This window comes from Mya arenaria, chromosome 4 (genome assembly GCF_026914265.1).
Source record: "Mya arenaria isolate MELC-2E11 chromosome 4, ASM2691426v1".
Classification (NCBI taxonomy): Eukaryota; Metazoa; Mollusca; class Bivalvia; order Myida; family Myidae; genus Mya; species Mya arenaria.
This window is the reverse complement of record NC_069125.1, coordinates 68168159-68192962: the sequence shown is the minus strand read 5'-3', so window position 1 is coordinate 68192962 and position 24804 is coordinate 68168159. Positions and strand designations below refer to the sequence as shown.

Sequence of the window (24804 nt, the reverse complement as noted above, 5' to 3'; positions counted from 1 at the left end):
CTTATGATCAGTCTCATTAAAACGACTGTGTGTTTCCGCAAAAGCAAGCGTTTTAAAAACTTGACAAGCGCTCTTTTCAAAAGTAAAATGAAATGAGAAACTATAAAATATGGTAGACAAAAAGTCAGCAGTCGTGCCCGGGGTGAGAGTTTATGTCCAAGACAAACATCACGTCTGGCGGTTGGCCACTGTGACAAAAACCAACACTATCCTGTGCACCGTGATTGTAACCGGTACAAACGTAAGTTTAGATAATGAGAGTTATACAGACAAACAAATATTGAAAATATCGATTCTAAATCTCCGGATAAAGATGGTGGACTTGAAAATAATTCCAACAAAGTCCAACCGCAATACTAGTCTTAGCACCCAAACTTGCCATGAAGAAGTTATCTTCTGATGAACAGGAAGTTCACTGACAGCCTGAGTCAATGAGTGTTAGTTTAATTTCTGTGCAGTTTCCCTGTATGAATTAAAGACCATGGAGATACAGACCAGACATAATGGTGCATATTTGGTGACAATACGGCTCATATTTAGGGACATTACGGACCATATTTAGGGACATAACAGACCATCTAGAGAAACATATTGAAACATGATTAAAAAAATTATTAACAGTTTGTTTTAATTATATTCTCCCAGTTCGTTTTAATTATATTCTCCCATCGTCTTCATATTTTGTTAAATACTTGTATATGTATGCTCATTTTGATATGACACCTGTTAAATGCCTTCAAACTACCTGTGATAATTTCCCATCTAAAAAAATTGTTGTCTTTAAACCGCTTAACCTTGAAATACAAACATTATCAATTATTAACCATTGATAAGTTGAAGTTTTAAAGTTAAAACAAATTGTTAGTAAAATTATAAATCATGGTTGGTAATGTCCCTATATGTGATCTGTAATGTCACAAAATATGGTCCATAATGTCACCAAGCATATGGTCTGTTATGTCTGGTCCATTATGTCCATGGTCCATAATGTCCTGATATCCTCTGTATTTAGACCTATTAGTATTACAGTATTGCCCTATAAGGATAGATTTTTGGTCATTGAAAAACATTTGAGTGAATATGTGTTTCTGACAGCGAGTATACAAGGTTTTGATTTTAAAGTTATCCAACTTTTTTCTCGCTTTTTGTGAATACTGGTTGACGGTACATTTCCGAACAGGGCACAAATCCCTAACACTGGCTAAAACACACGTTTGTTTACCCTGATCGATTTTTCGATGATCAAGATGAATACAGAGGCTTGCCTTGACCACACTTGGGAAGTTTCATCTTGTTTTGTTAAGTATTTTTCTAAAAAACATGCCATTCAATGTTTATACCTTAAAGATCAAAATGTAGTACATGGGGGAATGACGTCAGAGGGCGCACGCGCATCTTTAGGTTTTGCAGTTATGTTGACCTACATTCAAGGTATTCATAAATAGAAATCACGCTTTACATTTGAATTGCATGTTTTGAAAAACATCGGAAACAATAAATAACTTTGCAGCTAAGTGTTTGTTTAATATAGCATACTTATTGATTATAATTGTATGACCATGTATTTGCGCTCTTCAAGTGTTCGGTATTTGTGCCCTCCATAGCATAACTTTAAGGGTGATTTACTGTCCATAAAATGAACGATTTTCGACATAAAAATGATGAGATCGTGAATCTGTACTTTGACAGATGTTGTCACATTAACCAAAGATGTTTCATAAGCAATTTTAACTTACTACAACAAAGGCTCTCCAAGATAATTGTGAAAAACCTCAAAAAGTGTTCAGATTTGTGACCTTAGCCAGTAGGGACAGATCCCTTTTAATGGTGAACATAGCAAAAAATTTACATAGTATAATATGCTAATTTGAGGATTAGAAATCTGAATGTTTTCTTTTAGGTAGTTAAAACATTGTTTTAAATCTATTTCAGTATTGACATTTTTTATTAATTTTTATGCCCCCGAAGGTGGGCATATTAAAATCGCACCGTCCGTCCTTCCATCCGTCCGGCTCAATAACTTGTGTCCGGGCTGTAACTTTCCCTTGTATGGACAGATTTTAAAATAACTTGCCACATGTGTTCGGCATACCAAGAGGACATGTCGCGTGCAAGACCCGTGTCCCTACCTCTTAGGTCAAGGTCTCACTTAGTGTTTATTCACAATGGAATGCTGCATATAAGGACATGGAGTATAGGTTGTCGTGTCCGGGCTGTAACTTTCCCTTGTATGGACAGATTTTAAAATAACTTGCCACATGTGTTCGACATACCAAGACGACGTGTCGCGTGCAAGAACCGTGTCCCTACCTCTAAGGTCAAGGTCACACTTAGTGTTTATTCACAATGGAATGCTGCATATAAGGACATAGAGAATAGGTTGTCGTGTCCGGGCTGTAACTTTCCCTTGTATGGACAGATTTTAAAATAACTTGCCACATGTGTTTGACATACCAAGACGACGTGTCGCGTGCAAGAACCGTGTCCCTACCTCTAAGGTTAAGGTCACACTTACGTGTTTATTCACAATGGAGTGCTGCATATAAGGATACAGAGTATTGGTTGTGATGTCCAGGCTGTAACTTTTTCTTGTATGGACAGAATTTAAAATAACTTGCCACATGTGTTCGACATACCAAGACGACGTGTCACGTGCAAGACCCATGTCCCTACCTCTAAGGTGAAAGATACAATTAGTGTTTATTCACAATGGAATGCTGAATATAAGGACATAAGAAAGTAGGTTGTCAAGTATGGGTGGTATTTTTTATGTTCAGAGGCAATTTAGAATAACTTGCCATATGTATTTGTTTGATCTTTAACTTTTCATGTACTGACCTTGTTCATAGGTCAATGTCACATTCGGGGGCATTCGTCACATATTGTGACAGCTCTTGTTTTTAATTTTTTTTATTAAATCAAAGAATTTGGAAATAACCAGTTACGTCCAATAACCCTGATTCATTAATCTTGAAATTGTTCTTTTATTTGTCAAGGACTTAAAAATTAACCTGTGTTAGCTTACTAGCTTCCATGAACAATATACTATTATAAGCACTGAGTTCTTATTTCATGACTTAACAGGAGGAGCGGGAGGTTAAATGTGATTCTGTGCTGCCTGGTTCAGATCAAGACCTGTTGTGTGTGGAGGGCCTCACTCAGCTCACGCCCATCAACCAGGCATCAGGTATTGAATGGGTGTTGTTTAGTGTGTAGATTTTACTGACTGTTCTGAATTCAGCATGTCACATGGCAAGTGTAAACGTAGTGTAACAATTATATTAAATGATTTTTCTTGTTTTATTTAGAGAATCCCAAATTGACATGAAATATTTGCTATATAGAAAAAAAATTAATGTATGTTTTTAAAAATTATTTTCAGTGCTGAGCTGTTTACATGCAAGGTTTAGTGGTGTCCAGTTTTACACAGGGGCAGGCAGCACAGTGGTGGCAGTGAACCCATTCCAGGATGTACCGCACATGTACACAGAGGACAGGATACACGCTTACTGTCAGCAGGGAGAGGTGAACAGTTGTATAACAATAAAAAAAGTCCAAAGTGGCATACTTATTTAGAACAAAAGTGATGAAACACATGAATGTGAAATAAATTCAATGTTGGAATCTCATAAACTTATAAAGTAAAACTACTCACATTTATAAAAATGTATGCAATTTAAGCCTGATTTTTCATAAAACAAAAAACAAAAAAGGACAGGCGTTTTTTCTGTGTCATGAATACAATAGTTTTTATCCCATCTACATGGAACTTTCCATGAAATGTATTTAAACGATTTAAAATTTGTTCACTAGTACATCTTTCTTTAAATAATAAACAATGATTGAAGAGTTTGCACTGTTTGTTTTGTACGTATGAATTGATGAAGTACTCCATATGTGCAACAGGATTCCCCCCATGTGTACAGGACAGCGGGAGAGGCCTACCGTCGCGTGTCTCAGGGGCTTGGGAAGGTCGACCAGTGCATCATTGTCAGTGGCGAGAGTGGCTCCGGCAAGGTCTGTATGCTATCTCTGTCTCTCATTTGCCAGGTTAGATTCCGTCTTTGTCTGTGATTCTGGACAATTCTGTTATCTGTTTTATCATAGTCTGATGTAAAGGTTAGAGACCTATGCTCAAATATAATATTATTTGTAGAGAAAATAAAGTTACGATACAGAACGTTATCAGTTTCCAACAGTAATAGGATTGAATAATACAGCAGGCTTCAAGACTTAGTGAATTTTGTTACAAGTCTTCAATATAACAATTAGTTGTCTAATCTTCGCAATGACTGAACATATGAAATAAAATTAGAAGCTATGTCAATGCAATTTTCATCCTATCTCATTTTCTTTTAGACTGTATCAGCGAAGCATCTTCTTAGATATCTGACATCAGTGTCAAACCCTTTATCAAGGTATGAAACTGCTCATTTTTTTTATATGCACAAATAAATTTTCAGGTAAATACAAAAAATATTTTTTAAAGAGGCTGGCATGATAAAGGTTGAAAGAAAGCATAAGAGATAAAGTTTTCTCCTCATGATATTGTAAAAAGTAAATCAAACAAAACAACAATGCTACATTGTATAAGGTTTTTTAAATCAGCAAAATTTGGTCAATAAATTTTATACCTTTGTATTTGTATCACACAGTGATGACTCCAACAGTAGCCTTTCGAGCATAGAGCAGCGAATCCTTGACTCCAACCCAGTACTTGAGGCGTTTGGTAATGCTGCTACCCAGAGAAACAACAATAGCTCTAGATTCGGCAAATACATCCAGCTGCACTTTAACAGGTGCAAATTGTTGGATGCAATTTCGAGTGCTGTCAGGTGTAATATTTAAAATGCATGTGTAATAATGTTTACTCAGGGAATAATACTCATTTCTAAAAGTAAGGAACATGTTACTTTGAAATTCAAGTGAAGAAGGTCTAATAAATATACAAAGCAACTCTCAGTTTGACATGAAAATATGAACTAAGATGTTTTTAAGAGTTTTATTTACCAAGAAAGTTTGGTAATCCAGGTGTGGCGTAATGCAGGGTGCAGAGATCCACACTTACCTGTTGGAGAAAACGCGGGTTGTTCATCAGTCCCCAGGGGAGTCTAACTTCCACATATTCTACCAGGTTACGTAATTATTAAAGTTGTATGTTTATGTGATTTAGGTAACAGACAACTTGCTAATAATGAAACTTGACAGATCATGATGACACAAATACAATTTTTGAAGGAGTGAATATTTTATTTGTGGTAAAAGGTTGCCTTTAGACACACACACACTTGTCTTCTGCAATTTTAATACTAGTAATTAGTAATTTTTACAGACACTAAACATATTTATAGTAAACAATAACCAGTAATGTTTAATCTTCCTTTTCCTCAGATCATGAACAGCCTGGAGCGTGGTGGAGAGGGACAACAGCAAGAACCATTGAGAGGGGTGAGGCGGGATACATTTCGCACCCTACCGCATGGTGTGCCAGGCCACACCCATCATGACCTGGAAGACACTCTACATGCCATGACAGACATGGGCCTCTCCAAGCAACTACAACAGCATGTTATTTCTGTAAGAGATGTTTCACTATTAATATAATGCTGACTAACTAACAAAAACCTTTTGTATAATCTAAGGCATTTATGCTTGCATTTTATATACGACATTTGTGTGTAGTACTTACATAGTTTAACTTTAACTGATATGATGATTTTTTATTTAAGTAATCAGTTCATTAAAATGATTAATGACATATAATATTCATAAATGATGGTTTGCAATTGTAATTTTAATTCACAAAGCATTACCTTCGTTCCCAACAAACTTATTTATTTTAAGTGAGTTAATGTTGACTGTATATTTCAGTTGCTGGTGGCCATTCTGTACGTAGGGAACATTGTCATCTCCCCCATAGAGGAAGACCTGTGTGAACTGCTCAGTGATAAAGGTATAAGCTAGTGCCAATGTCCTTTTGTGTTTTCGTCAATGTCTTTACATGATAACATATATGCTGACTGCCATATGAAAAAGGAGTTAAAATATGTACTCTTATTTACTAAACTATGATACATGCTGGATTTAGTTGCGCTGACATATGAAATTGCAATGCCTGTTAAATTTATTTAAATTAAGTCATTTACCACAGAAAAACAAAATTATTCAAAAAATGAATTGCACTTAAGGCCAAAAAATAATGATGTGGTTCATTTATGTCCTGGTCACATCCATGCTACAAGCTTTGTACAAGTAGGTTTTCTATCGAAATTTAAGTCCATACCAATATTGTTGACTATTTTGAGCATAGAACTGATTTTTTGAACTTGTATAGGACTCATGAACTCGATAAAAATGTTCCCGAGTTCTCACTGAGCTCATAGGAAAAGTCGAGAGCAGCTTGCGAGGGTCCTAGTAGAGCTCATACGAGCATTGCATGATGACCATGCAGATTTGGAACACTGCAAGGCCCCTAAGAGCATGCTGGTGCTCTCATGACTATTGCAGGGGAGTCACACGGTGAAAGTAGAATGTCCATACGATAAAACGGACACAGGGCAGGGAACTTGCAATGTCTGCATAGGGCCCACAGGATGTTAGGTTCACCATTTGCCAAGCTCCATGCTAGCTGCACATGACTTGTCGGGGTGTCCGTACGGATATTTTACCATTGCATCCTCCAAAATATCGTACAGGGCTTGTAGCCATGTGACCAGAAGCTATGATTGTAAAGAGACCTGAGGACTTTATGGTGTTGGTGGATTAGTATGATTATATAAATCATACAGACATTTACGGATATGTGACCGAGGCAATATCCGACTGACCGTATTCTTTAGTCCCTAGTCCAATCCTAGTTATTTTTTCATATAAAATGTAATAAGTTATTTGTGTTAAAGCATTTAAAAATAAAACCATGTCATACTAGTATTTGTACAAGGTAATGCTGTTGACTTGTGTTACTTTCTTGGCAGTATTTTCTTCTCACCATTTAGGGAATGAGTCCAGGACCTTACTGATTTGACAAAACTCATCAGTTTGACTATTATTTCAATTCTGCCTAAAAATGAAGATGAATTCTTTAAAGAAAATAGACATAAAAGAAATTGATCAAGTTTTTTTTCTCAACGCATATAATTGGAAGTCAGGGGTAAATATGCGTTGGGAAAGGGAATCGAATTTCGGCCCAACCTTTGTCACGAAAAAAACACACTAAGAAGTTTGTAGCTGCGTAACTTTGTTTTTCTAAAAAAGTGGATAAAATGGATGACTTCTTTAACTAAGTACAAATAGTAATAATAATGCTTTTGAAAACATGTATTTTAGAGGACAAGTTTCTAGACACTGCTTTTATGGCCCTGGAAGGTAGCATGTTTCCCTGTTTGTTTTTGTGTGTCTTTAGTATAAGTGGTTAGCTAGTCCTTGCTAATACATGTTAGTGTAGATAGAGGTAAGTATACATGTACTAGCGCTTGCTTTTGCTCTTTGTTTGGTTTGTTCCGATTTGTCGTTGTTGTTGTTGTTGTTAAAGTGTTTTTTAAAAGGACTACAATAAGTGAAACATTTCACACTGTGATACATGTTAGACTCAGATTGGGTGTTTTCCTAATGAATGCAAGATTGAATTAATTTGTCACTCTCAAAATTTTAATTTCTACTATAGGATTTCTTTGAAAGATTGTTCTTTTTAGTTATTGTTACAGCTACTTATAAAAAAAAACATTGCAATGGAAAAAGAGACATTTATTTATATAATTGATTTAAATATGTTTTTTTTCTTGTGCAAATACAGGAAAAAATATGTAAAATGATGTTTTAATTTAACTTAGACAACACAGTTAATGCATTTGTATAAAAAATAAAGAAGTTGTTAGATGTAGTAAAATTAATTACATTCAATTTTATTAGACTTTTTGTTTGACAATTTAAATGAGAGCAACAATTGCTGTAATGGTATATAAACATTTGTCCCATCATTTATCTTATTCCCACTGTTGCAGTGAGTCAGGAAGCTGTGGAACACTCTGCCAGGCTGCTAGGCGTGGACCAGCCCTGTCTCACCCACGTCCTCTTGTACCGGAACATCCAGTCTGGGGGGCCCTCCAGACGCTCTGTCTTCATCAAGCCCATCCCTGAGCGAGAGGCAAACAGTCGCAGGGATTGTCTTGCCACTCTGTTATACTCAAGGTTAACATTGTTTAAGTATAACTGTTTTCTGTCAGTTCTTACAAGTGTTTTGTCCAGTACTAGTATAAGGTAGTTTTGACTCATGACTTCTATACAATCACATGCAACTATCATAACCTTTTGGTGCCAGAATGACAATTCTATGACTTCATTACAAAAAGTTAATTCTGTTGCCTTCAATACAGAATATGCAGATACATGTATATTAGGAAGGTGCTTTTGGTTGTTAGAGTTGATATCCCAGTTTACTTCAAATTTAAAGTCAAAAGAACCCTCAAAAGAGCTTCTAAAAAGCCAGTTTTTCTTCTACGGCAGTGTGCTTTTGACCCCAAGAACCCATGGCAGGAATGGTTTCAGCCCTCCAGCTGCCAGGTCAATCACATCCCTATTTTGATATGTCATCTGAAATATTGTCTTATTGCTCTGGCATCCGCAACAAAACAAAGAACGACAAAATGCCAGATGTTGTCTCTTCCTGGCGCCAAAAATTACGCAAATCAGCAACCAATTATGATAATGTTGTAATTTGGTGATTTTCTTTTTAGCATGCCTGCTTTTCTGAGTCATTTCATAAAGATATAATATATTATTATAACTTGCTTGTGGTTTTTATTTCAGGTTGTTTGAGTGGTTGGTTGGCTTCATCAACAGACAAATTAAGCCTGAAACTTTTGATCACACATTAGGTAAGTTAGTACCACAAGCATAAATATTGTACAAAACATTATTTACAAGAATAACCTACCCTCCAGGATGAACAGCCTTAGAGACATTTGCAGTAACAAAGCATGTAGTCACAATATGCATCGCAACATCCACATGTACTTGTCATTTCCATTGGCAGGAATCCTGGACATCTATGGGTTTGAGGCATTTGAACGGAACAGCCTAGAACAGCTGTGTATCAACTATGCTAACGAGCGGCTCCAACAGCACTATGTCTCCATATTCCTCAGAGACCTTCAAGTAACACTTCTATTAAATACATACAACCTTACCAAATGTCACGTGGCCTGTAGCCAACCTTTAGTATTTGTTGAAATGATTGAAAACTGCAGCAAGGATAAGAATGTGTATAATTTGGAGAATAGATTTAGACTGCACTATAGGTACAATACATTTATTATGCCCCCACAAAGTGGCGGCATATAGGGTTGCCCTTGTCCGTACGTACGTCTGTCTGTCTGTCTGTACGTACGTACGTCCCGAAGATTGTTTCCGATCTAATTCTTGAAAACCGTTTGTCCAATCCTCACCAAACTTTAAACACATGTTTGTGACCATAATATCTTCATCAAGTTCGATAGTCATGGAAATCGCTTTAGTCATTTAGGAGTTACGGCCCTTTTTTGCCAAAAATACTTCAAAAATATATGTTTCCAATCTAATTCTTAAAAAGTATGTGTCCAATCCTCACCAAACTTTACATACATGATTGTGACCATAATATCTTGATCAAGTTCGATAGCCATGGAAATCGCTTTTGTCATTTAGGAGTTACGGCCCTTTATTTGCAAAAAAAGACTTGAAAAATACGTCCCGAAGATTGTTTCCGATCTAATTCTTGAAAACTGTTTGTCCAATCCTCACCAAACTTTTAACACATGTTTGTGACCATAATACCTTGATCAAGTTCGATAGCCATGGAAATCGCTTTAATCATTTAGGAGTTAGGGCCCTTTATTTCCCAACAATACTTAAAAAATATCTTATCCGATCTAATTTTTGAAAAGGATTTGCCCTTGTGCAGATTATCCTGAATAATCATTATGGCTTATTTTCTGTGACAAAAAATCGAAGTGGGGGCATCCGTGTCCTATGGACACATTTCTAGTTTGAGGTTGTGTTCATCTGTAGATGCCTGCAAAATGTGTTTATGCTAGATTGCCAAGCATGAGGGCATAAACACATTTAAAAGGTGTCAACTAATGTTCACGCTCGAGATTATGTGTATTTTCACACTTATTGCATAAATTATATATATATATTTGATTTGAAATATGAACTAATTTGAACAGTGCACCCTATTTCAAAAAAAAATATGTGACATCATCAATTCAAACAGTGTTACTTCATAACTATTTGTTTTCATAAATATCAACTTAATTAAATGTTTTACATATCAATTGCTACATAAACATCGCTGATTGAATGCAAAAAGTTAATAGCTTGGAACAACCTCTTCATTAGACATAAGCTCAATTATATAAGCCGTTTTTAATTGTTGTTTTACATATAGTGTTTTTACTTTGCAATACACATTAACAAACGCTGAAAAGAATCAACCTTGTAACACGTTTTGTATAAGTTTAGTGGGACATGAATGTTGAATTTTTATCGCTTGACTTTCTCGAGCATTCTTGATTTCTAGATTGTACAGCTCACCTAAGGTCCTTTTAAACCAAGTGATATTTCTAAACAAAATGCAACTAATGGCCCTGAATGCCCCTGATGTTTAAAATGTGATTGTATGTTAACCTTTGCTGCCAATTTGGTGAATAAAACATTAACCATCTGCATAAATCTGTTGTAAGGATATTGGCTGCATTATTTTAAGTTTTTCTAACAACCAATCAAAGGTACGATTTTTGTACAAAATCAGGGTACGAAATGCATATTACAAATTAATTAGTTGTGTTGGCCTGCCTTAACTACCCAGTACTCTGAGTGCAAGTTTTAGTCTAACTAACAGTTCTCAAATAGGTTCAAGTCGGGATGCTGAGCTGACCATAACATGGAATGAATATGATTTGTACCCAATATTCAAACACAAAGCCAGCCACAGTTGTGGGCATTGTAATCTTGAAATATAAAGTTTTCAGTAAGAAAATTGCATACAACCACTGGTCAAACATTGTTATTTAGAGTATTGATGAATTTGAGATCATTCACATTTCTGCACACTTTCTTTGCTATCTTTTTAAAACTTAATGTAAACATTATTACTAAGAATACTATCCCAAACAAGTTAATCAGCCAGGTCACACTATTTAATTATCCCCCGCCTATGAAATAGGGAGGGGATATTGAAATGGCGTTGTCCGTCCGTCCTTCCGTCCGTCCGTCACCTGCATTTTCTCAGTAACTAGGCGGTAGAATTTCATGGAACTTAAAATAAATATGAACCACTATACTGGAATGATGCCCGTCCAAAAAAAATTTTGATTGGTCAATTGTCCTTGGAGTTGTTGCCCTTGATTTTTTGAAAAATGCACATTCACAGCCATTTCTCAGTCACTAGCTGGCAGAATTTCATGAAACTTAAAATAAATATGAATTACTATACTGGGATGATGCCTGTTCATTTTTTTTTTGGATTGGTCAATTGTACTTGGAGTTATTGCCCTTGATTTTTGAAAAACTCTCATTTACAGCCATTTCTCCGTAACTAGTTGGTAGAAATTCTTGAAACTTGAAACAAATATGAACCAACATACTGCGATGATGCCTGTTTATTTATATTTTGGATTGTGTAATTTCTATATGAGTTATTTGCCCTTGATTTATTAAAAGATCCATGTTTGCAGCCTTTTCTATGCAACTAGCTGGTAGAATTTCATGACACTTGGAATAAATAAGAACCAACATACTGTGATGATGCCTGTCTATTTTTCTTTTGGATTGGTCAATTTTCCTTAGAGTTATTGCCCTTGATTTATTAAAAAATCATTGTTTGCATCCGTTTCTCAGTAACTAGCTGCTAGAATTTAATGAAACTTGAATGTTATATGAACCAACATCCTGCAATGAACTTCTTCGGTGAATTTCTACGGCTACATTTTTATCTCAACTATTGAGTACTATTTTGCAATGATTGATGTTTCCGAGTAAGCAGTTTCGGAAAAGACAGTTTTATTTAATCATCCCTCTGATTTATTTCGTTAAAATTTTTTATCATAAAGTAGTCCCGGTCGATATTTTATAATTTGGCTCGGAAAGGGATAAACCAATGTGCTTATCTTATTCTTTCTGAGATTTTTTTTAACCTTCAAGCATAAACAAGCCATCAAGCACAAACAAGCCATCATTGGCGGGGGATATCTTTTCACTGAAAATGCTTGTTAATCTTAATATTAAAGCGAATTTTCTAAAATTGACCAGACCTGCACACTCTCCAACTTAAGCAACATTCATCTTAAGCTTATCAAATTTGGTAGCAATGCTTATATCTAAGACAAGTTTGTTTGACCATGTCAGCCTTTTGTTATGACTTTCATAGCCCATTCATTTCCATGTATTACACAGCTGGATTATGAGGGAGAGGGGATACAGTGGCAGCCCCTGGCCTATGTGGACAACAAACCCTGTCTACAGGCTCTGCATGGCCCTTCCAGTGTCTTCTCAGTACTCAATGAGGTACGCATCACTTTTGATAATATCACTATATTATCTATCTTATTGAAACAAGGAGTACATATATTTAAAATGGCATTCTACATGTTGTTCAAGTCCCATTTCCTCTTTTAATTGTTCGGTAATACCTCTTAATTAAATAAGGTATATGTATAAGCATTCATCTTTGCATGCTTTGGAACTGTGTATTTTTCTGGTAATATTACCACTGCAGGAAACTGTGATTTTGTGTGATTTATGTATACTTGGGAATCATGCTTCTGTCTGTATACATAATGGCAGGATGTGCAGCTCAACAGACAGACAGACACACGGCTGCTGTCTGAGCGCCTTCTATCCCTGAGTAAATCCACTGTGTGTGTGAAAAAGCCACGCAGCCACTTGAGGGACCCGGCCTTCACTGTGGAGCACTACGCCGGAGATGTTACATACACCGTGGAACAGCTGTCTGCTAAAAATAGGGACAACATCCCACAGGTAGTTTCAATATAATTTCGATGAGTCATTAATTTTGTATGATTTCTAAAAATAGGTACAGTATGCCTTTGTTTTTCAAATGTGTATTGGTGCATTCAAATTTTCTTATAACTGATTATCTGCTTCATCAAGAATCTTCACTAATGTCTTTTAACTCCATAAGCCATATTTGATACTTGCATCATGTTTAATTGAGAGTTTGTTGTTGCAGGAATTGGTGTCCTTGTTAGCGAGCAGCACCAACGAGTTTGTGTCAGGGCTTTTCACAGATTTCACAGTGGACGAAGGTTCAGGTCGGCGGAAGAAAACAGTACTGGGAAAGTTCAAGGCTGCCATGGACAGCCTCATGTCTTCCCTAGATGCATCAGACGTCCACTACATACGGTGTATCAAGCCAAATAGGGAGAGCGTGGCCGGGAGGTTTGACCGCCAGTTTGTTCATTTCCAGCTTCTGGCTGCAGGGATCATTGAGACAGTGAAGATCAGCAGCCTTGGCTTCCCTGTCAGGTACTGATGCTTCTTTATAGACTCACCCTCATAAAATACATCATAATTCATACTTAGCAGTGTCCATGATATTGATTCAGTCTCTGCAGTTAATCAAGCATGTTGCTGATGAAATCCTATAATTAGGGCACCACTGAGTTAATTAATTTGGAATTTTATGGCTTTTGCAGAGTAACAATGACATCCTCAAATGATTATGGCTCAAATGATAAAGTGATGTAATAAAACAGCAAAGTCAATTAACACAGCCCAAAGTTAGCGCCTAAATCACCCTCAAGGATGTCCCCTGTTTATTTGGTGATTTTGAATGACAAACAATGTTTGTGTACTATAATTAAATTTATACCTTTTTACTGACTTATCTGTTTTGGACCGAAATTATTAAAAGAAATTAACAGTTTTGGGACCAAATTTTCAGCCATTTCTGTTACTGTTACCACCAGTGTGGTCAAAGTTTTACCCTGTATATTTTCAGAATGACATACATCAGTTTTCTTCATCGTTATGGCCTGATCCTGCGCAACTCACCGGCCCCTAAGAAACCTCTTGGTTCCACACCCCTGTCTTTTGACAGCCCTGCAACCAGCAAGCAGAATAAGGCTTCAACCGACTCGCCTTCAACACCCAGGAGAAAGTCCCGGAGGAGGGCGGGTATAAGCACTGACTGGTTTTCTCATACTGTAGTTACTTTATTTTAGAAGGCTGTGTAAATAATAAATGAAAATTATTTGGTATCTGAATATAAAGAGACCATGTGCTGTAGATACTGTTAACTATATAAAATCCATAAAAGTCTGAGTAGACCATTCATACCATTTCTTAATGCACTAAACATTTAACTGTAATTGTTCTAAAAGAATTTGTATACTTTTCAAAATTGTAGAACCTCAGGAGTTCAATATTTGCTTATAATGATAATTATGAGAGTTTGCCTGTGCTCAGGGGTGACTTTTGTGGACCACACTCGACGATGCTGTGTGGCTGTGATGGAGATGCTGTTCGTAGATGGATGTCACATCGGCCAGTTTGGAAACACCAAGATCTTCATGCATCAACACCAGGTAATTGCACACTGTAACAGTTTTGTGTTTTAGAAAACTTGTACTTAATACAATATTGTCTGAAGATGAATATGCTCAAATGGAAAAAAAATAATGGGGGGTTTTATTCGCCAACTTCAGTAGTCAGTTTGGCTTGGTAAGATGATTTCTTTATTGATCATTCTGTTGATTTACATGTATGGTCAAAAGTTAAGTCCTTAAAGGGTGGTCAACAGTTTAGCCCTTGTAGGTCATAATTATTGGCATCATGCTAAACTATTACCTTGGTCAGAACTTACAAACCGTTCAAGAAATTTCTTATCAAGCACGTGATAACAGTGACAATACATGTACACATAATTATGGATGAATCACATGTCAAGTTTTGCCCCTTTTTTATAAACTTAAAACAAGCTGATCAGCATTGTCATCACTTTTTGATACTTTTGTTTAACCTTCAAAATGTGTTTCATTACCTAAGTCTTATATACCGTAATGAAATAAACTACAAACATAATGTGTTCCAGGTTGATAGATTAGAAAAGACAAGATATGACATTCTGTTCAACAAGGCCTCTCTCATACAGCGAGTATGGAGACACCATGTCATGTCTAACAGACTTGTAGCCATTAGAAGAAACATGGCTGCCCGTCTGATACAGAAAGCATGGAGAAAATACCTCCACAGGCACAGGATAAATGCAATAATGATTGTACAGAAATGTAAGTGACTAATGTATATATCAATAGAATGAAAGGTTAAAAGTATTAAAAAGGCTTTAATTGTTATTGATATGCTGAAATCACTTGAATAAACAAAACCCCAAAGATTAACACTTCAACATTTCAATAACTGTTTTGCTACTCTTTAGTTAACAAATAAAAAAAATATTGTATTGGAACACATATCTAAGCAAGCAGTCATCGAAATTAGACTTTTGGATGAACATGCCCGAATTCTTATATAATTGCTTAGCATCAAACTTTTCAACTAGACTTGCTATTTAAAATCCAAAATTTGAGCAAGCCCGGACCACATTTTACAAGTGCAGGGCTTGCGGGCGTGTGTTTATTTCGACCACTGAGCAAGTTAGTATTTAAACTCAAATGAAAGTTACTTTAAAAAAAATTACATCTGCATTGCATGACCAACAACATGATACAGACTTCTGGAAATTCTTTAGGCACTTCACTCCGTCAACAAACAATAAATAAAATATCCCACCATTAATAATCAACAATAAAATAAATAAGATGAAAAAAGCTAAAATCTTGAATACTTGTTTTTCAGTCTGAAAGTAGTTCAGGCTGCTCCAATGCACATCTTCTGGATATTGACAATGATGCAGTTTTCCCTTTGTTATCCATCAGCAATAGAACTCCACACAGGAAGTGTGTGATGCTCTTTGCATTCTCAAACACAGTTAACAGTGTGTGTATACCATGTGATAAATTGCGTCATAAATACAAAGTTGGAAGGCAATATTTTGCTTCGAATGAAGACTTTAAACAAAGATAACTTCATTATTTCTTCACCATTTTAAATGAAAAATAGCGCAGTCTATGCCGCTGATGGAGCCCCACCTTCGGTCTTTTACCAGAGTTTGATTGAGAGTTTAGTTTCTTAAAACACTTCAAAAAACCTTTTCAAAATACGGCCGTCTGACGGAGCACTGTCAAAACATTATTTTGGAAACAGGTTTGTCAAAGTGTTTGATGAAACTAATCACCTCATCAAACTTCGGTAATAAAACGAAGCCGGGGCTCTTTAAGCAGCATAGACTGCCCTTTGTTTTATTTAAACTAGTGTAGTAAAAGAAAAGTTATCTTTGATTTAAGTCTTTATTTTAAGCAAAATGTTGCCTTCTGACGTAGCATATATGATGTAATTTATCATGTGGTATACACACACCGGTAAAGCCTCTTGTCTGGACCTTCAAAGTAGCAGAGTCCCTAATCAGTAGAGCTTGTGCTTGTATGTGGCATCTTAATGGAAAATGATTCCAAGATGGTGGAAACTACAAACCTATCATCACCAGCAGATTCTAGAAATAATTATCTACAAATTCCTATCCAGCGCCATTTTGCAGAAAATAACTCTTAATGTCATTTTAGTGTGAAATCATCCCAAATAACAGTCACTAAATTAACATCCATCTGTCATATATTTTTCAAGCTCTCAATGTAGGAAATATAAAAGTTGTCTTCTGTGATAACTTGAAAGCTTTTTGAACTCCCAACAGAATGGCATTTCACTTTCTCAACTGTTTCCACACTGACGACATATAGCCCGTAACCTGTTTGAGATGTAACATCATATAGACTAAGAATCTCTCACAACTTTCATTACATTCTGTGTAACATGTTACATTTCTTGAATTTTTCATTACCTTCTACCATATAAGCATGACACTTCTTGACAGAATAAACCAGAAAATTACAATCACTCTGTTCTTTTAAACATGCTCTCAATAAAAACAACCGGACTAATCCGGGAATTTCTATTCAACATGCCCAACACCATATGCACTGTAGCTTGTTACACAAACAACTGTTTTCATACAACATTATTGACAGTCTGTAGTGTACCTGTAGAGAAATCATGGACACTCATAAATATTTATTCAATTGTCCTTTACAGCCTCAATCCCTGCTTTCTGGTCCAATGTCAAGTCTTGCTGTTCATTGATAAACAGCCACCATCAGAAAACAACAAGAACATATTTAAACACATAAATGTTCATGTTTGTATATTAAGTACAAAAAGCTTTAAGCGTTACATCCAGACTGACAAGGGAACATCTCACTGTCTCTGTTTACCATGGGTGACTACTGTCTCTCTGTCCACTCTCACAAAGTCACTGACTCTGGCTCTCTTCATGTTCCTCTCTCTCCAATTATCTCATATTTTTTACATATTCATTATACTCCACCAAAGAAACTATAACATTCGTTGTGCTTTGGTCGATTCAATGTTATCAGAATGGAGATTCTCATTTTTTTCCCTCTTATTTATCTGTTTCAATGTTCATGGTTGTATTATTATATAAAATAAATACAGGTTAAACCAAGTGAATATTAATTCAGGTATAAACTTTAAGTTTTAATTTGTTTTCCAGGCATCAGGATGCACTGTGCAAGACTTAAATTCATGAAACTAAGGAAAGAGAAAGCAAAGAAAGATCGTAAGGTTAAGAAAGCAACATGGAAGCCAATAATGGACAGGAAGCGGACATCGCCGGGCAGCAGGCGGTCAAGGAAAAAGGGTGAACTGTCTGGAGGGTCAACTGGTCAGTCTGACATCAGTAGTGGACTTTCATCAGATGATGGCTCCCTGATGCAGAGTTTGACCTCTGATGGATCATTGGAAAATTATTCCGAAGATCAGATGGATATCAGAGGGAAGGAAAATTATAATTCAATGAAGTTTACGACAAGTACTCCGAGTGGTCAATCTCAACTCTTAGAACAAAATATTGCACATATAAACATGGAAGAAGTAAGAAAATGCACTGGGAAGAAGCTTTTGCCAAATGGAAGACCAAACTTCAGAAGCAGTCCAGTGAGAAAATATAAACTGAGAAACAGGAATGTTAATAAGCAAGAGAAACACAGTGTTGGTGCTGGTGGTTGTTCACCATTGAAAAAACGAAAGACGAATCTTGGATCACTGGGAACAAAGGAGGCTCTAAATGTTGGAGATGGAATTGTCACTCGAAGAAAACTACCCTCGGTGCTTACTATTTTAAAGATTATTAACAGTAGTGAATACTATTAGTATGATATTATCAGTTATTAGCTGATAGAAAATGCTTCCTATAATTATAACTGTTTTAAAATTTGGTAAAGGTTCTGAAACATCTTAAATTTTAAACATATTTAAAAATGTTTTTTTCTTAGTTGAATTTTTAGAAAAATTACAATGTTTTTACACCAAAAAATTAAAAAGTTCCATATAATAACTATTTGAATTAATATGATGAAAAGAAAAGGTTGTTCAAAAATTTGTTCTGAAATTTTCACAAAGAAGCTTAATGAATACTAGAGGGATTTACGATTACTTTTACAATGCATATGGAAAACTGTGAATGTAAGCATAAGTATTTGAGTTCTATCTCTACAAAACTAACCACTCTAATGTTAACATTTCAGGGTCCTGTCCGCTTTCACACAAGGGAAAGTGTCCTAAAGCATGCTCACCGTGTCCACCAACGGGAATTACCTAAAGGACTCCAGGACTGTCTAGCCACTCCTACCAAGCCAACCAGATACATGTGATATCGATAGGAAGCCCACCATATTTATCTACTGCCTCCCACCAAGCTAACTAGATACATGCGATATCGATAGGAAGCCCACCATATTTATCTACTGCCTCCCACCAAACTAACCAGCTACATGTGATATCGATAAGAAGCCCACCATATTTATCTACCGCCTCCCACCAAGCAAACCAGTTACATATGACATCAATAGGAAACCCACCATACTTATATACTGCCTCCCACCAAGTTAACCAGATACATGTGATATCGATAGGAGGCCCACCATACTTATATACTGCCTCCCACCAAGTTAACTAGATACATGTGATATCAAAAGGAGGCCCACCATACTTATATACTGCCTCCCACCAAGTTAACCAGGTACATGTGATATCGATAGGAAGTCCACCATACTTATCTACTGCCTCCCACCAAGCCAACCAGATACATGTGATATCGATAGGAGGCCCACCATACTTATATACTGCCTCCCACCAAGTTAACCAGATACATGTGATATCGATAGGAAGTCCACCATACTTATCTACTGCCTCCCACCAAGCCAACCAGATACATGTGATATCGATAGGAGGCCCACCATACTTATATACTGCCTCCCACCAAGTTAACCAGGTACATGTGATATCGATAGGAAGTCCACCATACTTATCTACTGCCTCCCACCAAGCCAACCAGATACATGTGATATCGATAGGAGGCCCACCATACTTATATACTGCCTCCCACCAAGTTAACCAGATACATGTGATATCGATAGGAAGTCCACCATATTTATCTACTGCCTCCCACCAAACTAACCAGCTACATGTGATATCGATAGGAGGCCCACCATACTTATCTACTGCCTCCCACCAAGCTAACTAGATACATGTGATATCGATAGGAGGCCCACCCTGTTCTTCTTCCAACTCCCACCAAGCTTACCAGATACATGTGTTATCAATAAGAAGCCCACCATATGTATCTATGCCCTCCAACCAGGCTTACCAGGTACATGTTATAATATTAGGAAGCCCATCATGTTTATCTAACCACATTCACCACACCAACCAGATACACAGTTGAAGATATGAGTCGGGGTAAGGGTTTTGGTTACCATAATTATGTGTGTGAACAAGGATTTCTGCTACCATTATTATGTGAGAACAAGGATTTCTGCTACTATTATTATGTGTGTGAACAAGGGTTTCTACTACCATTATTATATGTGTGAACAAGGGTTTCTGCTACCATAATTATGTGTGTGAACAAGGGTTTCTGCTACCATTATTATGTGTGTGAACAAGGGTTTCTGCTTCCATTATTATGTGTGTGAACAAGGGTTTCTGCTACCATAAGTATGTGTGTGAACAAGGGTTTCTGCTACCATTATTATGTGTGTGAACAAGGGTTTCTGCTACCACTATTATGTGTGTGAACAAGGATATCTGCTACCATAATTGTGTGTGAACAAGGATTTCTGCTTCCATTATTATTTGTGTGAACAAGGGTTTCTGCTACCATAATTATGTGTGTGAACAAGAGCTTCTGCTACCATAATTATGTGTTTGATTAAGGGTTTCTGCTGCCATAATTATGTTTGTGAACAAGGATTTCTGCTACCATAATTATGTATGTGAGCAATGGCTTCTGCTACCATATTTATTTTACATATTAAAGTTTATATGGTTTTAAAAAATTAACATATTTGTATATACATGTAGTATAATAAATTATTTAGAATGTTCAGTCATCTTCACATCAATTTGAACTAAATTTGTTGTAAATTTTCATCTAGTAGAATTACTACTGGATGCCTTGGTCTATACATGTAATCATTACTGTGTGCTAATTCTATGGGTTTGAGATTTGAAATAAAGATTAATCGGAAGCAGGAGTTATAATAATCGGAAGCAGGAGTTATAAAAATGTTATTATGTTGTTTTTGTTATTCGCTTATAAAGAAAGAAATCTGAACTTTTGTTGTATTTTCAATGCAATCCTACAAACCATTAATTTTAAAATCTTTATAAGAAATTTACAAAAAAAGAAAATGTAATAAAGAGTGAATAGTATCATGCTATATATGAATGACGCTATTCACTCTTCTAACATTACCCTTTTTTTAAATTTCTTGTAATGGAAATTTCTTCGGTATTCAAAGAACTAAAGAGTTTACTGTTGATGGGGTGGTATAAAACAAGACAATCACAAATGTCTATTTAAAAAGCATAACCCGTGCAACACCCTCCTATGTAGCTCAAAAGTCAAGGTCACACTAGGAGTCCCAACAAATTGTGGTTCTGCAAAGATGTACATTTTGACAAGACGTGTGCGTACTGTTAAAATATCTTGTTACGATTTCCAAATTGTTAAATTCACATGTTCAACATTAGTTGATGTGTTGTTTTGAAACTTACATAAAGGTCCATAACCGGGTGTAGGTTCAGAGCTCATAATATAAAATACGGGTACATGTACAGTGACATTGATTCTAACAAGTGACAGAAGGGTTTACTAGATGGTTTTGTTCTTGTTTTTCCTACAAAAAAACTCCATGTAAAGTTAGATTTATATGCGATTCAAAAACGGAAGAATATCTAGGAGTGGAGTCATGAGTGGTTCTAGAATATAAATATATTAGCATATCAATGGAATTAAAATTAATGATATTTCATATTTTGTTTGTGTTTATACCAAATTTAGAAATATTCTATACATAGCAAATTTCAGTCCTCTAAATAGGTGATCCGTATCATATTGGGCTGTTTTCAGCCATCTACATAAGTGACCCATATCATAATTATGTCTCCCCCTATAAATGGGGTGACATATTGTTTTCTGCTGGATTGTCTGTCTGTCCGTCTGTCACAAATCGTGTCCGTTCCATATCCCTTGAACTGCTTAAAGGATTTTGAAATAACTTGCCATAAATGTTCACCATAATCAGATGATGTGCAGAGCTCATGTTACAACAGCTTGGTTCAAGGTCAAACTTAGAGGTCAAAGGTCATATGACTAATTTGTGTTCACTCCATATCTATTGAATTGCTTGGAGGATTTTAAAGTAACTACCCACAAGTGTTCATAATATTGTGATGATGTTCACAGGGCATGCTTTAACCAGTTTGGTTTAAGGTGAAGGTCACACTTAGAGGTCAAAGGTCGTATGACAATATTTCTTGAACAGCTTCATGATGTTTTATATCTTGTCCGCTTCCTATCTCTTTAGCCGCTTGAATGATTTTAAGCTCTGTGTCTGGTTCAAGTTTTAGGGAAGATTGGCATTTTCACTTATAACTCCAATACCCTTCATTCAATGCACCTAATACTTCACACATTTGTCCAGGATCATCACACTATTAGGTAACATCAATCCATATTATCCTAAATACAAATTATGCCCCCTGATTGACTTAAGAATTTAGGTTAAAAAAGTTTTAGGGGACATTGTGTCTTGTTAAAGTGTAAGGGCAAGTTCGGATTTTCACTAATTACTTCTATACCCTTCATTCAATTGACTTAATACTTCATGCTGGTTACAGCCATCTCACAATTAGATTACATGACTTCATATTAACCCAATTTTTATATTGTTAACCAATGTGAAACCTGTTTATTAAAATGGCACATGCTGTTGTTGGGGTGGGCCGGCAATAGGGGGGGGGGGGGGGGAATCAAACTCCCTTATGGTATTTTATATTTATATTTTTAGTTCGGTTTGACTTTTGCATTGGCATTTGGGGCCTCTACAGTGAAGGTCACTGTTACTTAAAAGAAAATAGGGTTTGTACTGAATAACTTGAGTTGACAATTTGCAACCAAATTTTTTATATAGGAAGATTTTATTGAGACCTTTCATGGAATTGTTTTTTGGGCTCTGATAGTCATGGTCAAAGTCAAGGTCATTGTTACTAAAAGTATAAATAGTTGGTACGGAATAACTTCATTTAGGGTTGATATATTGTAAACAAACTTGGTTTTTTAGGAAGTCTTTATGGAGACCTTTCATGAGATTGCGTTTGAGGCCCCTAGGGTCAAGGTCACTGTTACTTAAAATAGAAAAAAAAAAGAATCTTACAAAGAAGGCTGAAGTTCTTCTGTCAATCATTGAAAACCTGGTAACATCGCATTTCTTGATTACTTTTTTAGTGCTTTTAACAGGCACATATTACATCATTACTGTATTAATTTCAATGACAAAGTGGTGTATAGTCAAGCGCGCTGTCCTACGACAGCTCTTGTTACATAACTTCGACAGAAGTCTGAATTTCGTTATAATAATGCACCAGTCAATTGTAACCACAGCCCCCCCCAGGTCCGGGGAATAGCGGGGAATTTGACTTTCGATCCAGCCAAGACCGGGCAAAATCCCCGCCCTGCGGTGACAAACTGCTGGTAAAAACTCCGCCAAATGCCCCCGCACCCCAGGGACCCTAAGTAAGGCCCATTCCCTGCTATATTTGGTGCGAAGACAAAACCACCGCATTCACCCGGCACTGCGGGGCCACCTGGAAAGTAAAAACACGGCCCATTTCCCCGACTATCCCCAGTATACCCCCGGAACTGGGGGGGGGGGCGTGGTAACAATTGACTGGTACATAATAATAACAAGAGATGTTTGTCAAACATTATGCCCCCCCTGAGCGCCATGTTGTCAGGATTATATGGACAATTGAATGAAATATTCATGGACCGAAATGACAGCTGATTTGTCGCTAACATTGTATGCCGTTGAGGCAGTTTTAAGATTATGACCATTCAAAGTTTGAGGATAGAGTGTGTTATGACCATGACCTTTGACTCGATGACCTCAAAATCCATAGTAGTAGCTGGTCACCAAAAATCTAAATGTTAAGTTTGAGGGCCATGGGTGCAGGCATTGAAAAGTTATCACACAGACGAGCATTTTTCGTTCAAGGTCACTGTAACCTTGACCTTTGATCCAATGACCCCTTAAATCATAAGGGGTCATCTACAGGTCAGACACAACTCCAAGTCAAGTTTGAGGGCCATGGGTGCAGGCATTGTCCAATTATCACTTGAAACATTTTCGCATTCTTGGTCACTGTGAACCTGACCTTTGACCCAATGACTCCTAAAATCAATAAGGGTCATCTCCTGGTCAGGCCCAACTTACATGTCAAGTTTGATGATCATAGATTCAGGCATTGTTGAGATATCACTGGGAGAAGATTTGTTAACTTTTGCGTTAAAGGTTACTGTGACCTTGACCTTGGCCTGATGACCCCCAAAGTCAAGAGGGGTCATCTACTGGTCAGGCCCAACCTTCATGTCAAGTTTGATGACCATAGGTCCAGGAATTGTCGAGTTTGCTTTCAAGGTCACTGTGACCTTGACCTCTGACCCCTTAAATCAATAGGGGTCATCAACTGGTCAGGGCCAACCTCCAAGTCAACTTTGAGGGCCATGGGCGCAGGCATTGTTGAGTTATCACTCGGGCAACCTTTTATCGTTCAATGTCACTGTTACCTTGACCTTTGGCCCAATGACCCCTAAAATCAATATGGGCCATCTACTGGTCAGGCCCAACCTCCAATTCAAGTTTGATGGCCGTGGGTGCAGGCATTGTCGCGTTATCACTCAGACAACCTTTTACCATTCAAGGTCACTGTGACCTTGACCTTTGGCCCGATGACCCCTCAAAACAATAGGGATCATCTACTGGTCAGGCCCAACCTCCAAGTCAAGTTTGAGGGCCATAGGTGCAGGCATTGTCGAGTAATGACACGGACAACCTTTTACCATTCAAGGTCACTGTGACCTTGACCTTTGGCCCGATGACCCCCAAAAACAATAGGGGTCATCTACTGGTCAGGCCCAACCTCCAAGTCAAGTTTGAGGGCCATGGTTGTAGGCATTGTCGAGTTATCACATGGACAACCTTTTACCATTCAAGGTCACTGTGACCTTGACCTTTGGCCCGATGACCCCCAAAAACAATAGGGTTCATC

General features: G+C 36.9%; 1 protein-coding gene across 1 annotated transcript; it reads left to right on the top strand.

Moving 5' to 3' along the window:
• The first annotated feature begins 19 nt into the window (after positions 1-19).
• On the top strand, positions 20-20806 carry LOC128232075 (unconventional myosin-XIX-like). Its single transcript, XM_052945420.1, has 20 exons — positions 20-241; positions 3085-3187; positions 3383-3525; positions 3907-4017; positions 4360-4418; positions 4656-4799; positions 5032-5134; positions 5392-5577; positions 5872-5953; positions 8001-8187; positions 8806-8873; positions 9032-9153; positions 12433-12543; positions 12823-13017; positions 13229-13524; positions 14000-14175; positions 14467-14585; positions 15092-15287; positions 17684-18297; positions 18717-20806. Exons 1-20 carry the CDS (start codon positions 110-112, stop codon positions 18840-18842), a joined length of 3273 nt encoding a protein of 1090 aa, XP_052801380.1. The 5' UTR covers positions 20-109; the 3' UTR covers positions 18843-20806.
• The last annotated feature ends 3998 nt before the right edge of the window (positions 20807-24804 follow it).